We start from the raw sequence: 18,540 nt of genomic DNA on the forward strand, positions 1-18,540 counted from the left end.
CGAACGAAATGCTCACGCCGCGCCTCGCATCCGCGATTCCAGGTCCGGGCGGTCGCAGCCTGGTGGAGATCCAGCAGATGTCCGGGGCGAACATCCAGATCAGCAAGAAGGGCACTTTCGCCCCGGGCACCAGGAACCGGATCGTCACCATCAGCGGCTCCCAGACCGCAATTTCGTCGGCGCAGTTCCTCATCGAGCAGAAGATCCAAGAAGAGGAACTCAAGCGCACGCGCCATAACGCCATCTCCACGCTCATGCAGTGAACGCCCCGAAACGCACACGATTACGACCCCGCGTCGCGTCGTCGCCGTCGGGCGATCGCTTTAGAATTGCGGTCGTCGACCTATTCACACCTTACGCACTTCTTTATGGCGTATAGTTGCGTAATTTGTTGTCGTCATTCGTGAAATGTTGTATATATAATTATTATTTATGAGTTCTTCAAACTGTTATTCGGATTTATAATAATGAGATGTGAATGATCGGACGACACGTGAAGATTTTTTATATTATTTTTGTTCAGTCAACAGTTTTCCGTTTTCACTCGGAGCCCTATCGCGGCGCGCGGAAGGGGGTCGTGTCGCGTGAGGCGTCCGTTCTAGTCAAGCGTCGCAGTTACCTGCCTCTAGTGAACTTTAGACTTTCCGACATTCGCGCAGCTTCCGACGCGAGCCGAGCCGGAGCCGACTCCACCTCGGCTCGCGTCGGCCATTTATTTACACATAGATATAGCAGAGTTATGTATACTGATTTGCGATTTGTGTATCCGTTAGTGTTGGAGTTGCTATGCTTTAGTCGGGCCGCAAAGCGGTCGCGCTGACTTTGTGATATCTGGCACCGATAGTCCCGTTCCGAGCACATTTATTTTTGTATCGTTTCGGTTTTCATTATAAATGTTACCATTGATGAGTCGTATTTCGTGAGCGTATTCGATGATATTTAACCAAAGTTGGTAATTTTAATTTCTCGACATAATTAACTTTATATTATGTACGATGCGAACGTGCAATGCAATAATTGTCGATTATAATTTTATTTTTTTACGTTTTTAGTTCGGACGGAGGGCGTCTCGCGTCGGGTTCGAAGAAGTTTATTTTTATATTATTATTATCGAGCGGGTAAAGCGGTAAGCGCTGCGGCGAGCGTTCGGCGTAGTCGGTCTAAATGTGTAAGCGAGTATAATGTACCAGATTCGAGTCCAGTTATAGTAGTGGATTATATTTAAAGGTTTTAATGCAGATTTCTATATTCGAGAGGACAATATTAAAATATTATTTACAGTTGACGAAATGTTATTTTGGGCGTTGGCCGGGAGCTCTCGTAGTTAAACAATAATGAACTGTGATTGCGTCGACGACTCTGTCGAGGTAGTCGTGCGTCGGTTAGTTTAAGTTGTCGTTACCTCACGAGTGCCATCGCTAGCTAAACGTCGCCCGCGCCGTTGAGATGGTAAATAAGTACAAAATATTTGGAAGCGTAAGCGTTTATATAGGAATCGGCGGATGTTATTCTACTGTAGTTTGTAAGGAAAGGAATTGAGAGATGTCTCCGATTAATTGGAATAATTATAATGATCGATTTGTCGTAAGCAACTGTCCAACGACGTCGATTACTAATGTCGTTATAAGCGTGTTATGTAGGTCCGAGCGTCCCAGGCCGGCTATCTGGGGCCCTCTAGCGTTCTCTAGCTCTAGGCTAATCTTAGGCTACACTCTTCGAACTAATCTCGTCTTTCGATTTTTCTCATCTTAATCTTTAAACTGAATGAGGGTAGTCGTGAAAACCTCGTTGTCAATTATGATGAGCCGGCGCGGTCCTCGAGCTGTACCGGCTCGCGTTTGCCTCGAGTCGATTCTACGAGCTCAATTTACTTCGTTTAGTATTACATACTTGTAAGATGACGTCAATTATTCGAAAACGTGACGGCACAATTGGGTTGGGATGGGCGAAACGGCCACGACTATTATTGTTTTACGATGCAGCGTTGAAGGAATATCACCTAATGAGTTTCGTATCGGACGTCGCCGAGTCGTGTGATCTTCTCTTCTCTTCTAATTCGACGTCGGCGCTTCCGACGGGAGTGGCTCCGGTCGTTACGTTCGTAGGCTCGTGCCGTCGTCCTTTGTGAATTATCTCAATGAATCATTAGTTAGTTCGTCATTGTGATCGTTGTACGTCTCGATCGTTTGCGTAGTTAGGCAGCCGAAACAATATGGAATGTATAAATAATTTTAACACAAATGTTGTTGTTATAATAAAATTGTTACAATATTTGAGAGTATATAGAATAATCGATTCTCAGTGCCGTATCTGAATTTTATCGTGTGGAGAATATAAGATTTAGGGAAATAGACTTCCAAGGGTTATACTATTTCTGTGATACTGATTGTCTCGCACGCTTGTAGCTCCGCACTCCCGTGTCCCGCACCTCGGGCTCTCCGAAACTCCCCCGTCGGTCCGCACCGCACTGTTACGCCTAGGTTATTCGATGTTGTAGGCTTAAGGTAGCTAGTTGTCATTTCCATAATAAATTGACGAGGTCCGCGACCCGCGTTTTCATCCCCCTTTTAATTTTAATAGCTAAATGTTGTTAAATTTGTTGATAGAGTGGTTTATCGTAATTAATATTAAAGTAGTGATAGTCGGGATTAGGAAGGCAGCCGTCGGGTGCGCTAAGCTAGTGAGCTGTAAGGTTCGATACTGTGTATAGGAATTTGGCTGTGTACTCAACGTTACGACGTCATTACAGCAACACCGCTTGCCGAGGTCGCGATTCGCACGCGCGCCCGCGAAGCGTCGCGGCTTTTCTGTATATAATTGCATTACATTTTCATTTGCGTCTCCTTGCTCATTGTCATCAATTTATTAAAGACTGAGGAATCAACTCGCGTCATCGTCACGAACGCGTCCCCGACCGTAGGGAGCCGTCGCGTCTGCCGTCCTCGGCGACACTACCGCCGCTACGATAATAATTAATTGAATATTGTTAAATGGACTCTAAAATAATTTATTGTATGACATGTTGGACTGTTTTACTAATTCTAATGAAATGTACCTGACCTCGTGCGGTAGTCTTCCCTGCGACGGTAGACTAATTGTAATATATTATTTGTCATTAAAACTAAATCGATTCATGCGGCCACGTCCGCAATCCTCCGTCGCGTGCGAATCGCGAGGTACACTCACGAGTGTACGTTAGATGCGAGTCGCTGCCTTTGCGCATCTTTCACGTCAATAATAATTGAATAATGCTGACGAAGGACCTCTTTCAAGACGCGTATCGGTTCCAATATTCAAGTAATGCTAACTTTTGCCGAAACACCTCAATGACGAAATAAATGCCTCCCCGTAGTCACTAGGTTCCGATTTGGCGAAGGCAGCGGTTAAGCGTATTAAGTATCGAGCGCCGTTCAGTCGTTGTCTCATCAACCTTTACACATGTTGAGATTGATATGTTAAACTAATTCTATTGAATTGTACTTGTTGCGTATTATAAGTATGTATAACGGGGCGGCCGAACCCGCGTCCGCCGCCTCGACGTGTATATTATTATATGTTGATATCTATTGTTTGCTGTAAACTTTTAAAGAAGGGAATTTTATATATTTTTTGTTAACTTGGTTTAGAAACGGGTCTGCAAATGTTACGAGATAGTTAAGTTTAGAATGCAATGTTTTGAATTTTAAATTCGCTATAATTTAGTCAAAGTTACATAATTTAGTTTTATCGCAATGATTTACTGTTGTTTTGCAATGTTGATAAAGGTCAATGAAGGTAACAATGTCTTAGTGTTAAAGCTGGAAACCAATTAAAAGGGTACCTTGAACATTGTCTATAATTATTATATTAACATTAAATAAATGCAAAAGATAAAAGTTTGTTTTTTTAAGATTCTAAGTATTAACCATTAAATAGATTTAAAGACAAATTGAACATGAAAACGGATGGCGGGGCGGGGGATAAGAAACAGTGTGTCTAAGTAATACTTTATTTTATTTGCTGCCGAGATTCTTATGGACGGAAAACGTCAACAGTTACTTATATACACAATAATGGAATGTTAACACAAAATCTTATTACAAAAACCTTAAAATAATACAGATTACATCACTTGTGCATGTTTCGTGCATAGAATTCAATTTATTCCTATACATACTGTCATAACATACTCTAAATAAAATACATCGTGTCAATATACTACTAAAAAAGGTTGCTCTAAAACACATGCATATTGTCAACAATGACATTTCATAACTGCACTGTAATGCACAAAACCACCTTAATTTCTATAGAGGGTTTCAGGTCAGGAAAATAAATATCTACATGTCCATATTTCTTATAAATAAATATAAAAAAACATTTCAACTACAAAGAGCATCTTTGGACCGCAACGAATGGCATCCCCAAAGTTCATGTGAGGCAAACAACAATAGCATAACGGTGTCTTTTTGTGCATTTGACACTAAGCTATCAGACGCACTTACGGAATATGATTATTCAGAGAGCAATTTATGCTATGAAATAATTTCAAACTCTGGTATATGAGGTTCATAATTAAATCCATTATAATATGTTAAACTTAAACTTCTTAAACCTGGACCATCAGCAAATGGTACCACCTCGTGTACGAGTGAGGTGAATGTTGGTCTCTCATCAGGGTCAACTTGCCAACATTGGAGACACAATTGGAAGAGTTCATCACCAACATACGAGGGTTGCGAGGGTCTCATACCTCGTAACACTCTAGCGGCGACATCTTTATTAACAGCTTGAGAGTATGGTGTTCCTCCTAAAGTAAAAACTTCCCACATCAAACAGCCAAACGACCAAACATCTGCTTTTGGGTTATATCGCGTCTGACGCAACATCTCATGAGATGTCCATCTTGTATAGTCCGGAGTACTATGCAAGGGACGGTTGCAAGATAGTCCAAAACCTGATACCTTTAGAACTCCACTATCAGTAACCAAAACATTCCTGCAACACAATTTTTTATGTATTATTTTCTTACTGTGTAGATATTCCATGCCACAGGCTACATTTGCACAAATTTCTAAGAGCTTATTTTCAGGCAATAGACAAAACTTATTGTTTTGTAGATCCCTTTGTCGACTCTCAAGTAACATATTTTTGAGGGTCATTTTGACATCCTGCAGGACAACCAATAGCGACGTATTTGTTTCACAAATTCCTATAATTGAAATAACATAATCATGTTCACTAGATTTAATAAGTAGATCTAGTTCTTGAAGCATTAATTTTTTGTCTGGTTTCTCTAATTCTTTATCGGATATGACTTGAATGAGACCTGTTGTCTGAACTCCATGTTGTTGTACAGTTCCTCTTATAAACTTACCATAGCTGCCCATACCCACAACATTTGATATATCCAATTCAATAAAGTTCCTTGGTATATTCCACAGTTTCCTTTTAAGATTACTATAATAGTCAACTCTTTCAACTTCATCTTGCAAAAACCCCGCATTTTCTATTTCCAAACATGGTTCACTTAGGCTCAGCGGCATAGACTGAGAACCTCTTTCTAACCTTGCAATATTGATTCTTTTCCTTAATACAATAAGAAGACCTAATCCTATTAACAAGAGAACAATACCTATTGCAATTCCAGCTCCTAAAGCTACAACTAAACCAGATACAACTTCTGGCTCATTTATATTTAATATTATTTTTTTTGTTGACTCTGCATATCTTATTTTCTTAACATGATTTTTTTCACTTACAATGCCTAATGATACATCAATATCATTAGTAAGTGCTAAGGGTGCATTATAAAAACCGTTATAAGTTCGTTCATCACCAATAACAAAATCATTCTTAATGTCATCTGGGTCCAATTCAGCTGTTATATAGTAGGGCAGACCTTTTTCTTGTGCATATGAATAATTACCCAAATTTTCTGTAATAAATCCTTGTTGAAATAATTCAATGGAAACAACTATTCTGTACATTGAAACAGGACCATTGACATTGATTGCCTCTTGTATATGGACTAGCATTTCATTTCCTTTCCTCTGCAATATTGTAATATTTGGAGGACTTGGATCAGGGGTCCCAATCACAGTTTCTACTTTGACAGTAATGTTATTGCTTTCTTCCTCATAATACATAGCCCCTACACTGATATTGTATACTGAACCTGGTTGAAGATTTAAAAGTTGGGTTTGATAAGTATTGTTCGGAACTCGCCACTGTATTGGTTGCAGTATTATGTCAGCATAAGTTGTTACAACAACTGCCCGTATAATATAGCTAGTTATCCTTGTGTATGCTTGAGGTGCCGTCCATTGTACGCGAACAGTGGTTTCAGTAACATTATAAATCTCTAAAGACGTTGGCGGCCCAGGCTTAGTGACTTCTGTATCGTAAACGCTTACCGCATTCTCACCGCCACATATTTGCGTTTCATTTTTTGGACAAGGTGTTGTACAAACACCTAAATCCATTTTAAATTTACCGGGGGTGTTTCCACAAAAACATGTTGACTGATTTCCAATGAGAGCATACTTGTAATACACTTGTTCACAAGCCGAAATGCAGACATCCACAGATTGCCCTGTATGCGTATTAATCACCTCGTCAGACAATTTGAAGCATCCTATGTAATCACCGCGGTCTGAATAAACTTCTGTAAAGAAAACCACGATAATTGCGGTTACGAGATGAAGCAACTCCATTGCTTATAGTTTAAATTTATGTATATGAAAAAGAAAGATTGAACTACAAATTTAAGCTAAGCCATAACTGTTACTTTTAACATTATAGATTTATATGAATCAAATAAGATGCTTTTCAAAAATAATTTGTTTTGTCGTTATTTCAGTTGTTACATAGATCGGGATCGCGCCCTATTAGTGATTCACAGCACAGATTCAAAGTTTGACTGAGTTGCATAGAGAATAAGAGGAAGGAAGTCTATGGAGAGGCTGTTGATGCCATGTTATAATTTTCATATCAGTTTCTTTCTCTACATTTAACGAAAGATTCAAACTTATTTTTGTTGATGAAAATAGTAATTTGAAAAAAAAACTTTCGTCTGTCTTCTTATACATGTCAGAATCCACCATTTTAGGCAACAAATTTTGTGGACGAGTACTGAAGGTTTTCATTCAAAAGAAATTGTAATGTATATATCCGTAAATAATATATATACGTATTCCAAGAACGATCCTTTGAGGAAAAATAAACGTTAAAGCCTTTTTTTGCGGTTCCATATATATAAGGCTGTGTAGGACTAACAGATTACTACTTACTAATTTATATTACTTCGTTTTACAGACTAGAAATAATAATCTAATATAACTTAAATACAATTTCGACTTGATATATACTTTAAACTAGTATTTAACGTCTATTTGTTACCAGGTCGTAAAAAAATGCGTCTACTTAATCTGTGGCTTGAAGGAAGTCTATATGATTTGGTTTAAACTTTGAATAAATAACGTAACGGACAACGGATTATAATTACGGTGTTTTATATTTACATCTACTTGATATGTGGTTATACAAAATAAAAATAAATAATTACAATTAATTCGGTCTTGATATAAAATTATCTTGCATGTAAAAATAACATAAAATGTCGACTCGATCTGGAAAGCGTAAGTAACTTATGACAGAGCTCATTATACACCCATTCAAACACATTTACATTTAAAAAATGATTACTTTATTTGTTACTTTTAGGTCTACATAACTCGCCCGGATCAGAATTAAATGCAGATGTGAAAACCAAAAGAAAAATTCGTAGCCACAAACAAAAAGAAAATTATATTGATGCTGCCGGGTCTAAGAAAAAACATTATGTTTTACGATATCCGTCTGAGGAAGAAACTAGCAATGAGGCTAACAGCCAAATGACCCTCCGAAATCGTAAATCGCGTAGAAATACTCTAAGCGAAGTAACAATCAATGATGTTGATATAGCAAAACCTATCAAAATAAACCGGCGGAAAAAAGTTGTTGAAAACGATAACTTATCACAAAAAACAAGTAAGAAATCAAAGAAAAAGAAAACTGCTAAAATAATTGCACTAGAAAATGATAGTATGGCTGTAATTGAGGTTGAAAATAAAGTAATGAAAAAGAAAATAAGCTCTGGTTCGGTTGTCATAGAAGATTTAAATGAACAAAACATAAAGAATAATTCAGTAAACAAGAGTAATATTTCTGTTGATTCTTTCCACAGTGCTGCCACCAGCAATATTCATAGCCCTGAGGGGGTTGTGTTTAAAAACATGTATAATTTGAAAACATCAGTTGAAAACATATTTCCTATAAAAGAAAATATGGAATTCTCTACTGATTATCTGCAAAAAAAAGTTCATAAAAATAAGAGAGCAGATAAAAATACTCTATGCAAAGATAATGATAAAGATACTATTAAAAGTAAAAGCAAATGTGTTCCAAAAGAAAACTGTTATAATATAGAAGAGGACAGTCAAAACGGCTCTGCCTTAAACATATTATTTGACAGTAATAAGAAAAGCAGGTCAAGTTATAAAAATTCCACATTTACTGACATATCTTCTGATAATATTGAAAACCCATTAACTTTAATTGAGGACCAGGCTGACAAGCAAAATTCATTCCTTATAAATTGTAACAATATTGAAAATTCAACTAAAGGTTGTAAATACAACAATTTAGAAATGATTTATAAACTAGAAAAGAAACAAAATGAGAATGACTTGGAGAAGAAAAGCTCTTTGAAATATGAATATCCAACAGTCGATTCTACATTTGAAAAGCAAATAACAACTGATAAATATGCAAACAACATTGGTTTGGACATTGAAAATATTCAATGTGATATTTCTTCTGTTACTAAGTTAACTGTCAATAAAAGTCTCAAAAAGAAATCCTCCAATATGCCTAATACACCCATAAGGAATATATTATATACTAATGAAACATCAAATATAGTACAAAATGGCACAAGCAATGTAACAATTGAAAAGGAGGTGGCTGATTGTACATTTGATATTAATATATCAAATGAATCAAACAGCATTCAGACTTCTAATTCTGCAGAATTACAACAGATTCATATGCAAGATAAATTAAACACAACTTTTGAAAAAGAAGGTACCAATTTGAACAGTACTTTTGATAAGGCAGAAGTCTCATCGTCATCAATAATAACTTCTGATTCATCAATAACTAATGACAAATCCATGTCACGCATCAGTATTACAAGTGATGAATCCGAAAGAGGAAACATTAATATTACTCCAGTTATTGTTGAGAGTAGCCTGGATGAATCCAAAATTACTTATATAAGTTCAAATATCACTAATAAGGAGCCTGAAAAATCGCCACCATCTAACTGTGTACCTGATCAGATAACACCTTCAACTTCACTGCAGCGCGAGGGGACCTTTACCAAGGAATCACATACAGATTTGACATCTCCAAAAGAGTTGAGTACATCCCCGGGACAGACACCGTTCCCTTCCTCAAAGCGCAGTTCATACAAAAAGGCAGTTTTCAATGTCACACGGTCTATTGAAAAGACTCGAAAGTCATCTATTGCTGAGCTTTCACACGCCACAAGAGTTATGTTCTGTAGCCCCATCAATACTCCAATGATAACAAATCAAATAAAAGGCAAAGTAATTAAATCTAGTATGAAAGGATCAAACAAAAGTTTTGTGTTTAATGATCAAGGTAAATTTAATTAAAACAGTCTATCAAAAATTTTAACATTTAGAATAACAGAAGTAATCAATTTCAGAACTGTGTCGTGTCAGCTCAGCTCGCAAAAGGTCATATACTCACAGTGGTGCAAGTGGCCTAGACATCAAGCGGCAGAGGTTAGGTGAAGGTTCTTCAAACAGAGTGTCTCGCTCCAGGACCTCAAGTGCTTCAGGTATACGGTCTATGTTAACTAAAACTACCAATTCTGCCCGTACATTTGAGTTTCCAAGTAAGGTTCCGACTAATCATCTATAACTGAATAAAAGGTGATGTTTATCCAGAGAAGTAGAGACCCACCTGAACTAGAATTTGTCTCGTCTAGTAATGTGGGAGTATATACTAGAGATCAACAAAAGTGTCAAAAATGTTAACATATAGTGATGCTAATAGCGACTAACTACTAAACTGAAACCCATTCTTTTCTATCTATATTATATTATACAAAAAAGTTTCTTTGCTACTAAAGTTAACTTCTTGCCATCTTGTAGGTAGGGACATGATCCCATTGCTATAAATATTTTAGGGCTCCTGATCAAAATACCGCGACAATTGGCAGTCTAACTAACACTAACACTGCCTAAAGAATTCCGAAGAGACCGAAACAGGTGGAAATCTGACGGTCAGAACTATCGGATGCATTTACACCTCCCAGCCAAACCGGATCTTTGCCGACTGGCTAAGGATGTGTTCTAGCGTTATCACGATGAAAACCACATTCCTTCTGTTGATTAATTCCGGCCATTTTCTCTCAACTCAGTAAAGTTCAGAATCGACGGTCCTGCCTGGTGGTGACAGCTCTTAATGAATAATGCCCATCCAGTCCCACCACACACACAGCATCACCTTGTTGCGAGTTAACCCGTGTTTCGCCACAGTCTGTGAAGCCTGACCGGCCTTTGACCACGACCTTTTTCTCACGTTCTTGTCGTACGTGATCCACTTTTCATCACCAGTTATCTTACCAGCTTCTTCGAAAATGTTTCGGCTTCATTACATCAGTAATAAAGATTCACGAATGAATACACGGTTCATTAGGTGTCTTCCAGTGAGGTCGTGAGGTGCCCAAATATCGAGCTTTTTTGTGTACTCAGATTTTTCAAAAAAAAATCCTTGGCTAGCCTTGCATTTTACCTTTTTTGTAGTGAAATTTTAAAATGTATGGAATTTCTTCATTTGTTTCACTCATCTTGACGGTACGAAAAATAAATAAAAATCACACATTTTCCTAATTTGAATTTGGAATTATTTTCTTTAAAATGTAAACTATTAGTGATACCAAAACCACATACTATAATGCCAAAAGACTTTTCCTCCAACCAAATACAAGAATTACGTTATTGCAAAACAAATTTGTTTATATAGAAAATTTAAATTATATAGAAACATTTCAGAAATCTGATGATGACATATGTTTATATATACATTAAGGATTTATTTAATTATACTTTTAATAAAATTTGTATACGATATGAATTATCTTTGTATTTAACGTATATTTGTTAAGTTTCAGGAAAAATCCAAAACACTCCAACAAAATTAACTCCATCTACGTCCAAACCCGAGATCAGCCGCGTGGCCAGAAAAAAGCTGCCCAATTTCGCCGCCCTACATCAGAAGCAATTCGAGAAGATGGAATCCCTCGATGAGTGTCAGGAACGCAAGGCTCGTCGCGCTCTCGCGTTGGCCGCCGGCACTTCGGCTGCCACCAAGGACAGAGGTACGGCAAACCCGACTAGTCGCTCACCTGTCATTTCATCTTCTCGAATGAGACACACGTACTGCTCTTTTAGAATTAAACCTGTTATTGAACTAGGGCAGAAATACACAAAATTGCTTTTATTTTAGTAAATCTAAGCTCGATACGTATTTCAGATTCGAAGGCGGAGAGAAAGCAACCCGAGAAGAGCCAGCCACTATCCGTGAACCCCGGCTACACGAGATTCGGCTTCAGGATGAAATCTGACGTCGACCCATTCGCGACCGAATATTCGAAACTATCTCTAAACGCGACAAACTCGAATTCGTCCAAAATAATCGTTAAACCGAAGGAACCGCCGAACGGTTCGAAGAGACTCGCCAAATTGCCCTCCCTCAACGGCAGCACGGCTCGAAAGGAGATGGCCAGACAGACCGTAATGAGAGAAAAATCGTTCGCAGAGAAGAGAAGTGCCAGCCGAAACGAGAACAGAACTATAATTAAGGGAGTGAGAACGAACCGACGCTTCGAGTTGCAGATGCAGATGCGGAATCTGAACTGACACTTGCAATGTTTCTTTAAATTATCTCGGCTCGAATCGTCTTTAGCGCTGGGCTTAAAAGGATTAATATATTCATTTAGCGTTTAGAACTATTTTCTAAATCACTAATGTTTGGTTATGGTTGCTAAGAGCACTAATTGTTTTACAGGTGTGTGTGTGTTACGAATTAAAAGAGATGCGTTTTTTCTTCTGAATTCTGTCCGAGATTATATTCCGCGTTCAATATACATTACAACTACTATGACATTTGAAAACATTTAATATTTATATAATTAAGACTTTCTGTAATTGATGACTTTTATTGATTTATTGACAGCTGTATTACAGGCATTGTTGTTCACGATGGCTTAAGAGATTATCATTTTTTTACTGTTTTATATCGCGTTGACTTGTCACATATCGTGTCGTAAAACGCCTTAATAGATCGTGTTCGATGTTGGTCGAATTAATTATGAAAACCTTATATTTTACTTAACTCTTATTAATGTCAGTTTAAAGTCTCGTTAGTTGCTTACCTTTGAGCTATGATGATGTTTGCAGTCGCAGACGCGGCCCTGGAGCAAAAGCTACAAATAGATAAGAATTGGTTTGATATTTCATATCACTAAAATATAGGTACGAATCGATACACAATAGGCTGACGGTATTGTGAAGATTCTAAGTAAATAAAATGTCTCTTTAGACATATGCTCGGCAAAATAAAACTAAACTCGGGCAAGTTTCATTTTATTTTGCCGCAACTGATTCTCCTTTTGGATACGATGTTTAGGACGTAAACGTAACTATGATCAGGCTATTATTAAAACTAAATATATATATTGATTATAAATTTTGTAATAATATATGTGCTTTAATTAAATGGTTTAGTTATATAATTTGTTTTATTTGACTGGCAGTGTGTCCCTGGGTGGTGTCACTTAACATGAGCTCCCTACCCATTGGCCGTTTGCCATCTGTTCTATAAATATCGGCTAAGCGGTTTAAGGTAAAAACCCAAACATTCAAACACTTTTTGTCTGTATTATGAAATTCGGTTGACTTATTTATGTCTGAAATGTCTTCCATTATATTTTAGTATTTGACTAAAGGCAAAGCTTAAAATAGCTAGTAAAACACGTCCTGACTACATTCAGATTTATTAATTCTCAACATAGAAGCATTATGGTTATGGTGTCACACAAAAACATTATGAAATAAATATTTAAATAGCTGTATAATCTTAATCATAATTACAGGAAACACATGTTGATTATCATGGGTACATATTTTTATAATCAGAAAAATCATTGATATTATTACAGCAATTTAAATATATCAATTTAAAAAATCCAACTTTTCTTAATAAATAACATAAATAAACTAAAGACTATTAGTTAAAATATTTAACTATGGAATATTTACTCAACAATTATTAAAAGGTTATATTAGATAATTGTTTGTTGAGCCACAGTTAAACAGTCCATTTAAATTATATCACATTTATACGGAAATACGCTTGTACTCATTTTTAATAAAATGTAAAATTTTCGCCCTGCTATTATTACAAAAAAATAAATATCTCACTCAATACAAATACCGATACAGGTTACAATATGAAGTGTGAAATTGCAAAAAGACTATATAAAATATTGATCATTATCTATGGTGTCGTCAACTGGCGCGAAATCGATATTTCTTTTTCTGCATTATGACATGCGCTATGTTTGGAAGGGTTCTGAATATTAACTATTATATTATATTAGCTGCTCCCGCGAAATTTGTTTCGCCTTCATATATTTTGTTTACTTAGTAGCTATGTACCAACATATGAAACATTTTGCTAGCTACCCCATAGAGATCGTAAGTGTACTTTTTTATCTATATGAATAAAGATATTTTGAGTTTGAGTCTCCGCTTTTCCAGAAGAAAAACACCTAAGTACTATATAAAACAATTTTGTTAATATTTGGTATTTGTTACCACATACCTACTTTCAAATTAATTTTTATTTCATACATTACAAACATTTATTGACATTGTCCTAAATTAGACTTAATTATTTATTGTAATTCTTTGAGAACTGTTTAATAGGCTTTTCCGTGGATTTTTTTTCTTCTTCGAAACCTTCCTCGGAGTACAAGGAATAAATAAAAAATGACTCGAACTTTTTCAGCCGTTTTGAGCTTAGCTTATGATGTTTAATTAATATTTATTTATAATGCGATGAATCTAAAACGGTTCTTCAAAATACGAAATACGTATTTTTATCACATAATAAAACTACTCATGCAATGTTATTCTTTTAGCTAGAGGGCTCAATAATTATAAAAATGTACTAGAAACATAATGTAATGTAATGATCGTAGGAACATAGGTACTTACATATTAAAAGTGCTTAGATTTCCTTGCGTAAAGTAATATTTAAGCATGGTCCCAGAAAGTTGCATTCAATTAAGCTGAATATCGTTAGACCAGTTGACAAAACCATTTATTTGTGCTTCAACGAACATTAATTGACGCCGCAGCGCACGGTCACTTACGAATTATTCTACAATAATACTTTCTATGTTATCGCTATAAATACTAAATTGGACTATATTACAAAAAGAAAAGCACTAGCAGAGATCTCGTGTTGCCTAACTAGCCGGTGCTTAGCAAGATATGTTAGGTACAGTTTTAACAAAAATACAGCATATTTTAGCTCCATCTCATTGATGGCAAGTGGCAGTTGACAATTCTATGAATGCGCATCGGAACAATAAGGGCGCGCTACATTTTCATAACTAGGATTTGTGTAAACCAAATGTTGAGGCAAATGTCCCACTTTGGAGTATTGTTACGTGCCATCAATGATTTCTGGAAGTTTCTACGTAGTCTCACTAAAATACAATACTAGCTTAGGCACCTACATTTTTTAACTTTACTTAATTATTATTATTTAACCTAAGTCCGCCACGTTAGAGTCCTTTCAACACAAATAAAATGTGAACATTTCAACACTTACCCTCTAAAGGGAACAATCTAGGTTAATTAGTACTGTACACTCGTATATTTACAGCCTTATTCAAGTAGTATTAAAAAGATTTTATTAATATGTTTAAAACTTAAATAGTGCGAAAAATAGATATTCATTTAGCCGCGTCTACAACACGTAAATCTTATTTATATGGAAAATAAAGTTTGTACCAAAAGGCCTCAACGTTAAGCGTCTGATAACACTTTAAATCGCGTAGGACCGGTATTATATATACATACATATTATTTTGAATAAAATAAGATCACTATTCAAATCACTAATCGCCTTTAGACATCTATAGATATAATTTAGTTTGGCGATATAACAATAGAAAAATCTGCATGAGCATGCGTTTTGGCCTGTGCAGCATATTAAAATCTATTGACTTATAATGTAAAAAATAAAACTATTTAAAAAACCAAACAAAGAACGACATTCAAAACCATCTAGAAATTGCCACTCCTAAATCGTACAAGTTAAAAAAATTCGTCAGCAACATGAATCGCGAAATTCTTGTATAGGGCCCAAAAATTTACTTATTGAGTAAAGCGATGTACAACTTAAATTCTCTCTTAAATCCGAGCAAACACAATAACTAAGGAAAACAGCAGAAAATCTATAAGATTTTTATAGGCAATATTTATTATTTAGAGACAAGTTTCACTTCTAATTGCTTAACATAAAGCACACATTAGTAGCATCTATATCATACAGAATTCATATTCAGTAAAGAATTTTACAGCTGGAATATTTTAATTTTTAAAAGGGGAATATAACCGTCCCTGGCAAGTCTAAAAGACGCCTACATAAGTCGGCTAGACGCCCACTCTGTCATTTTATACAGCATTGATAACAATAAGCATTTTTCGCTTTTACCACCCCATATCTTTAACTCTTTTCGAGGTCAACGCTTTCAAGGTCTACAATAATTTCTGCGTTAATATGGCTAACAACAAGAAATAATAATAACTGACTTTTTCAGGAACCTTCGCGTTTATTTAAGCTGATTTACGGATTACAATAGAAATAAATAAATATAAAAAATTACGCAATCGAGTCCATTTAAATTGAGACCTAATAAAACTAATAATAATTTTTAAGAAAAATTAGATTATTAGTTTAAGTAGGTACCTTTGTGTTCATTACTTCTTTCTTGATAGACTACAATGTTATTTTTTGCATGAATTGCCTACGTTGACGACAGTACGCGATGCCTCGGTATTTGGAATGAATCTGAATCACGTATAAAGATGATATGCAGGTTAAGGTTTTTACATCGTAACGTTATATTCTAGAATATGAATATTTATAAAAATTAACTCGTTTTCAAGGCTATTCAAATGAAATGGTACAACTAAACAATGATACTATATTTCTTTAAAATATTCGGCATCTTAATTTGAAATTATTATTTATTTGCTCTAAGTGACGGTCACTGTTAAGTTTCTGAAGGACCAGATGTACCGTTTATACATATCTGTATCGGTAACATCTGCTCGCTTTTGAAATAGAGAGACACCCAACCATTTGTCCTATTGGCTTTACAACAATGGCTATGGGAAAGTCATATCAACTACCTACTACATTATCAGACTACCAAAGATAGTCACGTACTATTCGCCGGTCGTGGGAGAGAGTTCTGATTGCAATTTGGTATTGCCATTGCAAAAAACCTTTGTTCTACCCGATGACGTCACTCGCTGACGCGTACCGAGTTTTGAAACACCTACGCAAATACCTATCACGAGATTTTAGCTGCATGTAAATAATTGTTCGGTTAACTTGATCAACGTCTTTAGGTTACTTGATAAAAATAGTCGACTGATTTAACCATCAGTTCTACTAATTACCTGAAAACCTAGTATACATATAAACTAAGTTAATTAAATAAAATATATTTAAAAAAATGGATTCAGTTTTAATTTCTGATTATGTTTTCGTATGATGAACCGTTCTTAGTTTTGTATATTCTATTACAATTAGGTTACAATTCCAATCCTCTCGTAATAATTTTGCAATCAAATGAAAATCGATAATTTGCTTTTTCATTATAATTTAGTAATCCCACATAATTGTACATGGGCGACAAAAACTGATAAGATATGTATTTATTGTATCAACGATTGATTAGATTTACAGCCTCTATTAAAATACACGACAGTAGTTTGCGATGAGTAAGCTTACAAAGTCACGGATACACTATATGTATGATTGTTGAGTCTACTGCAATCGTTCTATGACCATTATTTTAAGAGAATAGACACACATATATATAATAGGTGTATACCTCAGGTCGCATTTAATCATTATACTTCCAGTCTGGGTATTTAATTTTTTTTAATTCATAATACGGCTATATTGTTACATAAAATGTTAGTATAATACTATATAATGGAAAAACTAACAACTTAATAATTAATTGTTTTTGTAAGGATATTATATATTCAGTGAATACGAAAACTTTTCAATAGCCATGAAGCCACGTAATCGTTCTAACATCGTTTTTGCTGTTTCGTGTCTAGGTCATATTTTGTTTTCTCTAGATATTTTACTTGTTTAAAGAAGTCATAGTTCAGAAATTACCCAACATATGTTGTGGTATCCATTTGAAAACATGTGTAATATTTATATATATTGACATTGAGACTTTTACATGATGACCTACGGAAAACCTACGTAAAGTCTATCTATGTTAAAAAAACGGAAGCTGTGTTACCTAAGTTTGAAGTATTTTAATGGCAGATTCTTAACTGTATGTATCTGAACAAAGACTGGCGTCAATGTAGAATTCACTCACGTAAACCGCGATTCATTTACACAATGATAATATTAACTGCCCTCAGGTGTTTGTTCAGCGAAAGACACTCACAAATGTAGGTTGCTTCACTGATAACGATTATAACTGAAAGAAAAATTATGAGTTTGCATGGAAATTTTATTTTAGTGGGCGCGAAACAAATTAGTTAATTATTACGAGTAACCTTGCCAGTATTCAATGACAGTCTTTTATTTCTTGAAATTCATAAATATTACCTCCTAAAATATTCACTTCAATTATAATATAAACAGAATTTCTCTCTCCCTAAATCTTATCGCGCAGGCAGGATAGTGTTCTATGAGTCTTAAATTATTTATACAAATTGAAGGAATTAACATTATATTAAGACTACTGTATTGTTCTTTATATCTCTTATGATTGTGGACATGGGTAAGCCCAATAAAATAATAATGATGAAACGTTTTCCTGATAGCAAATTGCACACAGCCTTGCAATAAAATTAGCAAATCATTCAAGTGACGCGATCGATTATATTCAAACTTCGGTAAGAATTAAGACGTATCTTAGACGGTATTTCCCAAGTCACATCTTTTTCCAATCCTCCCCCTTGTAGTCTTAAACGTGAATGTTCAGAAAATGTATGTCTTGTATCACTCCATTACTAATCAAACCGTAAAAAGTGTCTTCAATCAAACTTATCTACACCTATAATGTAGTTGACAATTAGTGACGTGTGATAACAAACATATATATCTTTGTAGCTATCGTTCGCCTACACGGTGGCAAAAATA

The 18,540-nt window shown here is 35.5% G+C and overlaps 3 protein-coding genes across 5 annotated transcripts in view; 2 read left to right on the forward strand and 1 right to left on the reverse strand.

Annotated features, from left to right (window-relative positions):
• Positions 1-3,875, forward strand: part of LOC123719750 (RNA-binding protein Pasilla) — a 32,501-nt gene extending 28,626 nt beyond the window's left edge. For all 3 annotated transcript variants that reach the window (XM_045676211.1, XM_045676212.1, XM_045676213.1), the window contains one exon: positions 43-3,875. In XM_045676211.1, the coding sequence (XP_045532167.1) occupies positions 43-263 (221 nt within the window). In that variant the 3' untranslated portion in view covers positions 264-3,875. The remainder of the gene's footprint in view (positions 1-42) is intronic.
• Positions 3,876-3,974: 99 nt separating this feature from the next.
• On the reverse strand, positions 3,975-6,869 carry LOC123719740 (putative tyrosine-protein kinase Wsck). Its single transcript, XM_045676210.1, has one exon. It carries the CDS (start codon positions 6,693-6,695, stop codon positions 4,515-4,517), a length of 2,181 nt encoding a protein of 726 aa, XP_045532166.1. The 5' UTR covers positions 6,696-6,869; the 3' UTR covers positions 3,975-4,514.
• A 536-nt stretch (positions 6,870-7,405) lies between these two features.
• LOC123720395 lies at positions 7,406-12,732 on the forward strand. The gene is made up of 5 exons (XM_045676986.1): positions 7,406-7,619; positions 7,705-9,687; positions 9,755-9,889; positions 11,228-11,434; positions 11,590-12,732. Exons 1-5 carry the CDS (start codon positions 7,598-7,600, stop codon positions 11,973-11,975), a joined length of 2,733 nt encoding a protein of 910 aa, XP_045532942.1. The 5' UTR covers positions 7,406-7,597; the 3' UTR covers positions 11,976-12,732.
• The last annotated feature ends 5,808 nt before the right edge of the window (positions 12,733-18,540 follow it).

The sequence above is a fragment of the Pieris brassicae genome, chromosome 2 (assembly GCF_905147105.1).
Source record: "Pieris brassicae chromosome 2, ilPieBrab1.1, whole genome shotgun sequence".
Lineage (NCBI taxonomy): Eukaryota > Metazoa > Arthropoda > Insecta > Lepidoptera > Pieridae > Pieris > Pieris brassicae.